The sequence below is a fragment of the Syngnathoides biaculeatus genome, chromosome 19, assembly GCF_019802595.1.
Source record: "Syngnathoides biaculeatus isolate LvHL_M chromosome 19, ASM1980259v1, whole genome shotgun sequence".
Lineage (NCBI taxonomy): Eukaryota > Metazoa > Chordata > Actinopteri > Syngnathiformes > Syngnathidae > Syngnathoides > Syngnathoides biaculeatus.
In genome coordinates, this window is record NC_084658.1 from 8,371,746 (window position 1) to 8,385,161 (window position 13,416).

Genomic DNA, 13,416 nt, shown 5'->3' on the forward strand with positions numbered 1-13,416 from the left:
GAAAAGAAAATATGTCCTACAGCATGACACCAGAGTTTTGGCCAATACTGTTAAACATTTAGAAGGTGATAATAAACGAAGGTACGTGGAAATGAATGAAAATGAGAGACACTTGGCATAGAGGACCCATATTTAATGCCAAAGTCAATGTTTTCGCCGATAAGAAATTGGACTGTTAATTCGCTTCAGGTTGTCTTGGAAAACTGGATCTACACATGTATCTGGTGAGTAAGTCGTTGAGATTTACACAGAAAAGTTTGAAAGCATATAAAAGTCTGGATGCATACAAATACTTCGTTTCTGGATCTGTTCTCAATGGGGAGACGGCTCATGAATGCGGAAGCGTATTCGTCTACACATTGACCTTTGCCAAAATTCAGCGATGTTTTCAGCTGGTATTCAATACAAACACCAATATTTAAATAAATGAGCCCTGGTTTTACACAAACTCACATTCATTCACTATGATTGAAAAAAAAAAAAAAGAGGACTGCGTCGTCCCCAGCAAGCGCTATCTATGGCTGCTCAGTGGAATTCCAAGTTATGTTATCCTTGGCCATTTTATATAAGACAGCAAGCTATGCCTACAACCCGAAAAATACATCTTTCCTGAAGCTTGATCTGTTATTTGGGCGAGTGTCTCTTTTGTGGTGACGACCAACATGGCCTGCGATTGGCTGGCGGCCATTTCATGGTATACCCCGCCACTCGCCCAGAGATTGGCTCCAGCATGCCTGGGAACCTGGTGAGGATAGGCAGTATGGAAAATGGATTGATGGATAATTTTGCATTTGGATTTGACAACAATATAATATGAAGATTATACACTCCAAGCAGAAGCACGTGGAAAGCTCATTGGTTGAATGATTGTGTCTTTCTAATAACATTTTTCCACTACTTTCTTCCATTTGTGCAAAGTAGGGCAACTTTGGTGTACTTGGAAGTAAAACAGATACAGTGTGTTACATTCAGGTAATACTGCACTAGCTGACATTTACATGCTACAAGAACTACTAGTGAAGTACCAGTAATAGTAGCATGCAGTCAATTAGTGCACATGTATTTGTCTGCTACTAGTGAGACCAAAGAGCATACTAGTTCTTGGACCTTAAGGTGGAAGGTAACGATATGAGAGCTATTTTAGCATTTGATATCAAATACATACAAATTCATTTGAGCACTTATTCAACATAAGTGATATTCAGAGTAAGGCTGTAGTAGAAGGCCAAAAGTGGTACTAGTAGTGGGAGAAGGGAGGGGGCGGCGGCGGGGGGGGGGGGGGGGGGGTGGGGTGGGGAGGGGGGCTTTACTGGCAGTCGTTTCACGAGTGCCCTGAATTGTCTTACTAGCGAGGACAAAGAGCCTACTATATATGGATATAAGCTGGATATGGAGCTGGATATCAAATAACTGCTCATAAAGCATCCCATAAATAACACACCCTCTGCTTTCATATCATTTTCAGCTAAAAATAATAATTTGAAATAAGTTTATGTTTAAAACGTTATAAAAAATATCCTTCTGCATGCGCAAAAGTAAACACACTGGACAGTCGCAAAGAAAACAAACTATTAACTCCGGAAGGGCCTTGACTCCTGTTTATTCTCTAAGGAGTGTTTAACCAGAGAAAGAAACTTAACCCCCATCAGTATATGTAGAAATCATAATCTGCATTAAAAGGCTGGAAATGCTTTCGTTATTTTATTATCGCTGCTTTCAGGATTTGATTTGCTCCAAGAAAAGCACACTAGCTTTTTTTTAAATTTTGGTAGCACTTTCCTTTCAACAAAAATCCTGAGGGATATTAGAAAGGTTAAGTTTCATAGTCAAAATCAGATAACATAAAACCCAGAATAACAGCGATATGTAATGAGGAATTTCTAAAAATGTACACAGTCATTTAGCTTGGCTTTCCAAATTAGATGACAGATATGTTTAGACTTATGGGCAGGATGTGATGAAGTGATGCATCATGTGTAACAGGAAGCCAAACATTTGACGAATGTTATCAGAAGAGTTTGGCAAAAACAATCACAGTCCGGGGCAAATCCTAAAGTTGATTTGTTTCAGTAATATCAAAAACATCCTGTAGTAAACATTAGGTAGTGGAAATTTAGAGGAAAATGGTGAAAAAAAAAGTTAAAGAAGCTTTAAGCTTGTTCAAAGGTTTTATCATAACTTAATGTATTTATATCAATAGCTGTCAGCTATTGGCATTTGTTGAAGTACTATATATAATAATGTAGGATTGAATTGTTCATACAAAATATAACTACAGTACAAACAATGTAGACGAATTAAGGAGTATATATGTACTGTGTACTCTTGCCAATATCCAATTGGTAACTGCTCATCTGCTGAATACTCTAATCTTTAGCGCTCTCTTGTGGTCAGATTTGGTCATTGCAGTCAAACAAGACTGCAGAACTGAGTCCGTTCCAGTCAATAGAGAGAGAGAGAGCGAGAGCGAGAGAGAAAACACCAGGTAGAATAATAAAGCTGACCAGTGCCTACTTAATATTTTTATTTTTTCAGGGCAAAATAAATCAAATTTAATTTCATTTAGAACATTTATTGTGCATCTTGTTTTTCCTAACCAATTATATTGTGTTTACACATTTTATGTTTGCATTGGGCACTGTGATGCAAGGGTGTCGGCCTCACAGTTCTGAGGAGTGGGATTCAAATCCCGGCCCCTCCTGTGTCGGGTTTGCATGTTCTTCCCGTGCCTTTATGGATTTTCTCCGCCCATGCCGACGCAGATGTCCCACTCTTAAATTACTTGGGGTTACACCAGTCCACAAAATTGCCAAAACTGGATCTAGCCCACCTCCTCGCAGTGTTCCACCAAGCAGAGCGCTGGATTTACGCAAGTCACGAAACTAAAGCTTGTAAATGTAAATAACTCCAACACAACAAAACCACAACACAATCTCACATTTTACACTTACCTGTGAGAAAATGTTTTCAATGTCTTTAACAGTTCTTATTAAATTTAGGGTTTGTCGAACTATTAACATATCGACATTCATAAACACTTTTGAATGCCATGTCCATTACTCCTGAATTTGCTCTATTTTTGTCAGGGCGTGGCACCTGCAATTTCTATTTTAGGACATTTATTACTTCATGTGATGGATAATACAGTATTTGTGTGCCACAAGAGGCCAGATGTCTGTGGGGTGGGGGATGCCTGATTTCAAATGACAGGCTATGAACTGAAGCTTACATCAGGGTCTCATTACTGGTCAGTACACACCCTTTTTCACGATGCAATCATTTTGACCTCTGTTTACCAGTCTACTGGTGATAAATTCTTACATCAAAGACTTTTTTTTTCAAGAAGTACAAACAAACTCGAGGCAAGTGTTATTAATTATAATAAAAAAAGATGTGTTATTTTTCTTTCCAAGTAAACTCCCAAATTCCAAATCCCTACCAAGGCTTTTCGTATAGTTTTAATTCTTCCTGGAATTAAATTTCATAGTGAATGATCAACAACCAAACGTAAATAAATGTAAATAAATCATCAACCTTTTCTTTTATCTGATCATATTTGAATGTTGCGCTCTACGAGATAAACATTTATGTATCTTATACAATTCTATAATAAATCAGCACTTTTAGTCACAGTACAAATGCTCTTTTCAAGGCATTGCTGTTTAATGAATCCCCCCCACAACAGCAATTTACAGAAGCAGTATTGAAAATAAAAAGTCGTATTTTCTTGTTTTATTAAAAAAAAAGCACAAAATTGTAATGACAGTACAAATTGGGGCGTTTATATGCCATTCAAATGAAAGGGGAAATCTATCTTTTTTCAAGAATGAAAACATCTCAGTATTTTACATTTCAGAATTATATCACATAACCTGAAATTATATATAAAAACATGAAAGTATCAACAATCTGTTTTTTTAACTCTATTTTCGACTTCTTTCCTTGTTTTTCTTTGCAAATATTTGCTATAAACACACAAGTATTTGAAATATAATATCAGTGCAACATTGTTTCTTTTGAGTCCACGCTACATTATTCTTTTCCCCCTACTTAAGCAGCAGATGTTGCTGGAGCTACAGATTTTATTTTATTTTATTTTTTTCTCTAGAGCTGAAAGCACAGATGTTGTGATGTCTAGCGGTGGAGCAAGGTGGCGTGTTCAAATCTGAAAGCAACGAGCCGAGAATGCGTTCACCACAGCACAATGCACAAATAACACAACTGCAAAAGATGGATGCTTTCACATTGTAAAGTTTGCTTATGTGTGTGTGTAAAATACACGACAGTATTGTGGTTTCCCTGCAGGGATCTCGTGTCCTGATGCTGTAAATTTCCCCCCGAAGTTCATACGCCCACCAGCCACAAACAAGAATCTCTGCGGGGTTCTGGAGCGCTCACACCAAAGGTGATATTGAGCCTCTTGTTCCTTAAAAAGCAACAGAAACACACACATTTCCTTTCTTTGTTAATCCCCATCTTGATTGTGTGTGTTGTCGATTCATGGTGATCTTTGACCCCTGAACACCCTGACTGAAGAAAAAAAAAAAGGGATCACCAACCTTTGGTAAAGTCATGGAGGGAAACCATGCAGGTAACCTGAATCAGGTGACTTCACTCAATCTCCCATTCCACCAAACGTTCAAGCCCTGACATCGAATTATTATGGCTGCTACTGCTTTGTGTGTGCGATTAAAGTAATTATAGCACCATTCTTCAGTTCACCCCGTTTAATAGAGTTCTATCAGGAGGGAATCAGTAACAAAGTGCACACAAGCTGCATTGTCCACATAGCTTTTCCTCAGTGAGCAATCCACAGTGACATTTAGAGGTGGTAAAGCAAAAATGATTGTTGCATTTTAATTTTTTTTTTTTTTTGGTATGTTGGTGGCTCTACCAACAAAATGAATATGTTATGAGAGCTACGTGAGACAGATGGTAATGCAATTAAGTGGATGTCAAAAAGCGCCGGAAATTCATATTCTTTCAGTTTTTAGGGGGTGTTTTAATTTTTTTTCTTCTTTTTTTTTTTAACTCATTCATCCATCATTGGTTTTAATGAAGTGGCTGTTGCGATGAGACTTGGCCTGAATGTTTGCGTCAATCCTCAGAACATGTTCACAAAAATGTCAAAATAAACGTTAACACTGTGCCCTCCACAAAACAGTCAGGTGATTATATATTTACACACACATTCGTGATTTGCACACTGACACGCAATGAAAGAAAGGCAGATTTTTTTCTTATCGCTTTCTTTAGAAAAAAGGACAATAAAATATATTAGAACATATTTACAGTGCGTGGTTTTCAGACACAAACAAATAAAACAATGACATGAGATTGAAAGATTTGATAGCATTTTGCAGGTACTTGTATGATCATGTGCCCCTGTTTTCTGCCCTTCATCATAAATTAAGTAAAAAAAAAAATCTAAAGAGGAGACCATCTGATATGTCTTAAAGGCACTATCAGACCCATAAATTCCCATGGATGCGACTTTCATTTTGGAGTGAGGGAGGTTCAAAGGGGATGGGATGGGTACATATATTCGATTCATGGATTATGAGCACACCCTGTATGCCATAATATAGGCAATTTTTTATATAGTTTTGCCAGATATGATTCACTGAGGGCTTTAATTTCAAAACTTGAAATTTATCACCTTCATGAACTCAAATGGAACAAAAATCATTTATTTTCCAGAAAATGATAAATACTTTGAACATTATTAATAAATTGGTCTCAACACCAGCATCCGATTGTAAAAATGAATGGAAAATCAAAATAGAAAATTAAAATTTAATCTACGTATCTGTACATATTTTTTTCTTCTTCCTGTATTCATTTTTGTACACAGTGTCCCCTACTGGTAGGTTCTTTTTACTGCAGCTCCTGAGAAATGCGTGGATTAGTTCAAACCTCCCGTCTGTTCCTGAATCCATCCCTCATCCAGAAAGCTGAGGGTGATGGACGGTCATTCGAGTCCTCCTTCTCGTACGGATATACGAGAAGATGTAGCTACAGTGTGTCCTGTGCACGCTCTCAACGCTGTGCACATCGCAAAGTCACATGAACGCACCGGTTCGTGTCTCACGCCTCTGTGTATGAGCTCTGCACATTAAGTTTGTCTTTCTTTAACTTGACGCCATCCACCAGTTCAAAGTTATAATTTTCCAGGGCTGATAAGTTCCTTTCCGACATGCCTCCGTGCGAGCAGGCGCAGTAAAGGACAACGCCGCAAATGGCGCCCAAGAAAACGCCCAGGGCGGACATTGCGATGATGGTGATGAGAATAGGGTCAAGTGTCTTTAACATGCTGCCAGCGCCGCTGATCTGGTTGGTCTCCACAAAGTCCGGGTATTCCGTAATCTCCTCGACTGGAGGGGGGTGAAAATGAAGCGATATGAGTTAAGGCCAATAGTAAGTGGATCGGTGTTGAACTGGAGGACATATCATTTCAAATAATGCATGCACAAAATTATTTTAAGTACTTGAGCACCCTCTAAAATTACTTTATTCTCTTTTGTTTCCTTCTTGATGAATAACATACATAATAAAAGTCCTTCCACCCATCTATTTTCTTCACTGCTTATCCTCACTGGGGCCGTGGGTATGCTGGAGCCTCTGCCAGCTAACTCCGGGCAGGAGGCAGGGTACACCCTGAACTGGTTGTCAGCCAATCCGTCATAAAAATGACAGATATAATGCATTTAAAATAAAATCTCTTGCTATGACCTCATTGCTATGTCTTTCTTGTAATAGTAAAACATTTTATTTGCTTGCAACATAGGAGAAAACCTGCTTCTAAAAGCTTTTAAGCCATTTAGAGAAAAGTAAGACGCATGAATCAGCAGAAATTAAATCAAGCGAATTGGTCTGATGGGTAGACTTAAGGCAAGTCTTTTCTATTTTTATTTTTTTTTGTATTAAGTCTGTTGGTCAAAACAACAAAGATTTTATTCTTTATTATATACATTTATTATAGTTTTTTTTTTTACCAGCTGCCATTTAAAACAGCTACCAACAACTCAAACATTAGAATTTATTTGCAATCCTGTTACCTACAACCCTGTTCGTGTAATTGCCGCAATTGTAAAATGACATTTGTTTTCACATAAAACAACTTTTTCATTGTTTTCAACCTGAGAGTTTGTACACAAGTGTTCCAAACAAAATTACTTACTGATTTCATTGAAGCGATCCTCTGGGAGCATTGGCTCCGTGGGAACATCTGGATCTGTCCAAACAGAGAATGGATGTCAATACTTAAAAAAGGATATCGGTAAAATTCAGAGTAGTGTTTTGTCAAAATCTAGTTTTGTCTTCTGTCCTGAATGTCACCTTTACAGTCTGTTGCCATGAGGCCACTGAGAACCTTGATGTCATCCACTGCAATGTCACCCCTGCTCTTTCTCTCTACCAAGCCCTCAATCACCACCTATAACACAAAAACACATTTGTGATTAACATGAGGTTCACATGGGAACATGGAAAGGATAGTAAAAACTCTTTGGTTCGAAATGAAAAAGCGTTGAACTTACCTGATATGGCTGGTTTGTACGTGGCAGGAGGACACGGCCTTCCCTCCAGCGGTTACCCTGGTGACCGCTGACGGTCCAGAGCAGGATGTCAATGGGTCCATCAACAGTCTGTTTGCGCTGTTTGATATGCAGTGTACCAATGTGTGACCCAAACATGTGGTACCAGAATGACACACACAGGTCAGCCTCTTGGGAATTGACCTGGGGGCTGACCAGCCGCGCCACCTCTGTCTCTTGTAAACCAGTCGCCAAGGTGTAGATGAAATTTCCTGAGCCACCTATTGGATAAAAAAAACCCAAAAAGATTCAAAAGTCCAACATTGTTGATCATTTTTTCTTTTTTTGCCACATTGGAACTGTACCAAATTGTAATACATACTCAGTGACTACAATATAAGATATGGCGAGGCACAAAACAATAGTAAATATTACTGTATTTGGTCAGTTTCAAGAGTAGAGCCTGAACCTGTATGGTCCATGTTGGGTCCGGTGTTGAGGGTGGGAGTTCCGCTAGACTGGATTTGCCACCGAGAACCAGTGTCTTCAGAAGTCCACCTGCAGAAGGATGGGTCATTGGCCCACCCGAAGTCGCAGGCAAACCACAGAAAATCTGCAAATGGATGTCAGATTAAAAATTGGTTCATATTTCATAACTCACAGAGAAAATCCCAACAGACTTGGTTGTACTTATGCGATTATGTAAGAACTAACGTAATGGATAGAAAGTGGCGGTTCATCCACTTACTACATTTAACTGGAATCAGTAGAGGGCAGCAAATGACTATGAAAAGTGTGCTTTGACCACCCACCAACCCAGAGTGAAGGAATAACTATTAATTCAGTTCTGGGGATTAGAAAAGACAAAGGCCAACCTTTGGCACTGCTGCGATGATATACACATGCTTTCAAATCACTGTTTTGAATAACAAAGGTTACTGGTTTTAAATGGGAGAAAATGCATAGTGGGACGAGGCCCTTAGAATGTGGATAAAAATGGGTGACGAGAACAAATGAGTTGCTGGCATGCTGTCTATTCGAAAGCTACATTCAGTAGAAGCTACCCACAGAGACTTGCGGATTTTAATGAGAGGGGGGACTTGAGGTTTGAAGACAACTATGGCAACAGTGTAGGGGCCCCGTTCCAACAATGGCATTCAGCATGAACACATTGAAAAAAAAAAAAAACGTTCCACAGAGGTCACAAAATATGTGGGTGTTCTTGTATTAAGAATGATGTCTGGTGATGTTAGCTGCGACTTCAATCATGGCATAAAATAAATCTCTGGGATAGCTATATTTACCAACTAAACACAAAGAATCCCATTATCACACAACAAACATGTTGCTCCCAACTAGAAATCCCACTCCCAATTAAACTGCCTTTGGTAATTTTGTTTCCTATTTAGATCTTGCCAAAGCTCATTAACAGTAAGGTGTATGATTAGGGTGCATGACATAGAAGACTGGGATTGGCTGGCAACCAGTTCAGTGTGCACTCCGCCTCCTGCTCATTGACAGCTGAGATAGACTCCAGCACTCCCACGACCCTCGTGAGGATAAGTGGCTAAGAAAATGGATGGGTGGAGATATAAGGTGAGACTGGGGCACGGGCCGCACAGCTACTCCCTTATCAACCTCCATCCATCCATTTTCTTTGCCACTTATCCTCACAAGGGTCGTGAGGAGTGCTGGAGCCTATCCCAGCTGTCAACGGCCAGGAGGCAGGGTCCACCCTGAACTGGTTGCCAGCCAATTGCAGGCCACATTGAGACAAACAGCTGCACTCACAATCACACTTAAGGGCAATTTAGTGTCCAGTTAATGTTGCATGTTTTTGGGATGTGGGAGGAAACCGGAGTGCCCGGAGGAAACCCACGCAGGTGCGGGGAGAACATGCAAACTCCACATAGGCGGGTCCAGGATCGAACCTAGGACCTCAAAACTGTGAGACCAACGCTTTACCAGCTGATCCACCATGCTGCCCCTTATCAACCTGCTATAGGCAATTTGTATGAGTTTGGATGAAACCAGAAAGCAGCCTTCCGTTGTGTTTGAGTGTGTGCTTTGTGCCCATTGGTGCCAGTCCGGTGATTAGTGATTACGCTGAGGCAGCAGCCGAGCACCCATGCTAATCATCTTTGCATCACACATTCTGCCTCAGCAGGGGCCCCTGAGGAGCTTATCATCAACTTTAATAACACACATACATCAGCGGATGGAGGATGTTATGATGCACGATAAAACAGAATGGAAATGAATGCAAAACAAACCATGAGTAGATAAGCATTTTCCAACGGTGGCACGGCACCATAATGTCAATTTATATTCTGTGTTAACAATAGAATCCAGAAAGTCGACACTAACCTGGGATGATATCCGCTGCAGCAGTTGTGATCTCTGTTGTTGTTCCACCTGCGAAAACGCAACACATTAGGACAGTTGTCCAAATGAAGCCGCGAGTCGACCTTTATTCCATTCCCATGCACTTCATGCATCCATGCTGGACGCAACAACGCTGGTCTCTCTACAGTTACTTGTACAACAACCTCCTCAACACACAGCTGAGATGGTGTCATGCTCTTCATTGGAGACTGCAGGTTAATGGGGAGAGCAGGCAGCAGTGCAGGCTGAGAGCATTACTGGGTTAGTGGAAAATTAGGCCAATAGGCGTTGAGTGGTAAAAGGACTTGAGGAGAGGACCAGCAAGGTGAGCGATAAAAGGATTGGAAAGATTTAAAGCAGATGTGTGCAAGTGAGAGATGTGAGCGAAACGAGCCTCTGCCTTCGGCTTGCATTGGAAAAGGAGCAAAGAATTACCGAGGTGGGAATTACAAAGTGGGTGCTATTAAAGTTGTAACAAGGCAGAGAGCGCATATGGGTGCATGCGTTGTGTTTGCAAGTCGAAGATAACCGTGTAAACTAAACTGTGGTTGAGCATGGGAACTTTAAATTAATGAGGTATCAGCATACTCCATTGAAAGAGGACGGGGGGTAAGAAGAGAGGTGGGGGGGGGTTGAGTTGCAGTCTCATGAGGGCGAAGTTAGCACCTGTGATATCGTAGTCATCACCTGTGCCACTGTGGCAGTTTGCCTGGTCATCGTCGCATTCGTCTGACGGGGAACTGCTAGGAAGAGTCGTGGAAGGAGGGACCGTGGGAGCTGCGGCAAACAAAAACGAAAGACAACAAGATTGATTGCGTATTTAACCGTTTTGTTTTTTACAGCCTTTCACCTAGTATCAACAGCAATTGAGTTCAGTTCTCATGGTCATCGCCATCGACAATACATCAGTGGAAAGCACATTAAGGTTGAAAATTGTTAGAAACAAGCTGAATTGAAACATACCTTTTAGATGTTATAATTCTCCAGTAAAAATACTGACTATCTGCATTACAAATAACAAACCGTAGCCGATATTTCTCTGGATTTTGAATTATAGGAACTACTTCACCCAAACTATTAATGAGGCCCTTTTAGCAATGCTTCTGTACATATGTACCTCTGGGGAGGTGTCTTTTATAAATAGAGTTAAACCAAAGGTATAGTTGGACCTCAAAGACATAGAACAGGGTTTCAGTTGGCGATTGGGCCCAGTTAGCCTGTCATTACGATCCTGCGACACTTGGATGTGGGCAAATCCAGATCCACGCTTGCGTCTCTGCTACACAACCGTCTAAAAGTGTGTGTGTGTGTGTGTGTGTGTGCACGTGCATGCATGTCCACATCCACACTGGCTCCTGTATATAATGAGTAGGCCCAAATATTACAGAGGGAGTAAAGAGGAATAGGAGAGAAGATTGGAAGTGTAGATAAAGACGGACATAGATTCATTGGAGTAAACATCCTCCATGTAAGTGTAGCACGTGTATGTGTGTCTGTGTGTGGGTGTGTAGTTTGTGTGTCCTCTTTCTCGGTTAGATGAAATATGAGGCAGATCAGCCCCTGTCAGATTCAGGGTGGAGAAGGTCAGAAATGGGGTCAGTGCTGCATCAAGGGAGCCTCTCACTGAAATGAGGATTTAGCCCTTCGGGTTGTGCACGTGCACACGTGCACACACAAAACTGCACTTGGGTATTTTTGTAATAGTGTGTACACGGCTGCTACGACATGTTTGGCCCTCGCTACGTTTATGTGTGCATATGTGGGTGCGTATTTGGCATTAACACTGAAAACAAGCATTATCATCTGACTAAAGCTGCTGTTGGGAGTCAATGAGGCTTACAACGGAATGGGCTGCCCTGAAATTCAAAATGTAAATCCACTTAGGGCTTGCCTGCTGCACATTGTTATATTGGTAAGTTGCTTCTGTTCTATTAGCCTGGAGAGTGCCAGAAAAACATAAAAGGTAATTTTAAAGTTAACAGAGGGAAAAGGTGTGCAGCCCTCGGAAAAAAAAAACAAAGAATGCACAGGAGCTGGGAAAGGTTTGATGGATGCCAGGCTGCTATAATCCAGCTGGGCCAGGTGGGCATCTATTTGATCCCCTTCCCCAACAAGTGATGAGCAATGGGGGCAGCTTTGATGAAACCCAGAGACGAGACAAGTGTCCCTTGTGGGAATACGGAACAGAAGCTGCACAGCTGTGGGATCAACACGAGGAGCCTTCACGCACACCTTTAAATAACTCTGATTGTCGCGAAGACATGAAGCCACTTATAGTCATACGATTAGTTGGGATGATCGATGGCTCACCTGTGTGTATTACAAGAGAGCTATGAAAACATGTAGTTGATATGTGCCGAATCATACGTAGGTCACTAGTGCATCTATAGTACTTGCGGAGTGGAGATGGGAAAGATAAGGTCATGATGAGTGAAAGCATCATTACGGTGAAACCTTAGCACAGCTGGAAATGTCATTAGAATGAGTGGGAAAAGGTTTCACTATTTGTAGCACTTTACCACTATTGGTGGCAATATCATTACTGCTTGTCGAGAAGTTATCACGAGGGCTGGAAATATAAATTTTTTTGCTTGAATAAAAGTAATATTATCACTTGGCCTCTCAGCACTTGATGCAACCAAGCTGAAAATGTGCAATTTAGATGTAATTTGATGGATTGTTTACCTTCAATATCACAGCCCAGGAGCTCTAGTCGCAGGCCCATTCCAGTAGCGGTGGCCCTGTCTGGGTAGATTCGGATGAAACGGGTCAGCAGGGGTTCCACCGTCCTCAGCTCAGGAGTGTCATAGTTGCTATTCCCTTCAAAAATCTGACAGAGAAAAACAGTGGAGGAAATAAACAGAAGGTGGTTGTGAAATCACCACATTTCTTATGATCAATTAATGCTGGATGTTAAAAGCTTTTTACTTGCAAACAAACACCACTCAAAAAAGGAGAAGGGCATCAAATTACAGTATGACTAGGGGAAACAAAACCTCATTGTCTCCTTCACGAATCACCCATTAAGCATTCCGGGAAGTTTATGTTGTGTCATGATGACTTGAAATCGTAACTTTTGTAGTTCCACTTGGAGATGTGTGTTTTACATGTGTTCTCATGCATTCACTTCCTGCCCACACCATTGAAAAATAGCATGAAAATATGTCAAGGCATACTTCTTCGTACACTGTACTGTAGGTCTAGTTTTGCCTCTAATGATATTGTGCAAGTGAGTGCATATTGTAACAATGGTCTACATTGTTATTGTGTTTTTTTTGCGTGTGTGTATGTGTATACTCTGGATGCAGTGACGGTGGAAAATAAATGTTTGGTTTCAGCAGTATTTTGGAAAATAAATCTTTTGTTTCAGCAGTATTTTGGATATCCTTTCCTCCCCCTCATAACGCCCCACTCCCTTCAACTTCTCCTCAGGTGAAGTTTCTCGTAGCTACTGAAAGAGCTGAACTGAGTGTGTTGTGCTGAATACTGAGAGGGA

The 13,416-nt window shown here is 40.8% G+C and overlaps 1 protein-coding gene across 3 annotated transcripts in view; it reads right to left on the reverse strand.

The window, feature by feature from the left end:
- Positions 1-3,717: 3,717 nt before the first annotated feature.
- Positions 3,718-13,416, reverse strand: part of nrp1a (neuropilin 1a) — a 54,660-nt gene continuing 44,961 nt past the window's right edge. For 2 of the 3 annotated variants that reach the window (XM_061805305.1, XM_061805306.1), the window contains 8 exons: positions 12,606-12,750; positions 10,587-10,697; positions 9,903-9,950; positions 8,005-8,148; positions 7,539-7,816; positions 7,339-7,435; positions 7,181-7,234; positions 3,718-6,374 (listed from right to left, as the gene is read on the reverse strand). In XM_061805305.1, coding sequence (XP_061661289.1) covers positions 6,088-6,374; positions 7,181-7,234; positions 7,339-7,435; positions 7,539-7,816; positions 8,005-8,148; positions 9,903-9,950; positions 10,587-10,697; positions 12,606-12,750 — 1,164 coding nt within the window. In that variant the 3' untranslated portion in view covers positions 3,718-6,087. The remainder of the gene's footprint in view (positions 6,375-7,180; positions 7,235-7,338; positions 7,436-7,538; positions 7,817-8,004; positions 8,149-9,902; positions 9,951-10,586; positions 10,698-12,605; positions 12,751-13,416) is intronic. The other variant, XM_061805307.1, reaches the window with a different exon arrangement.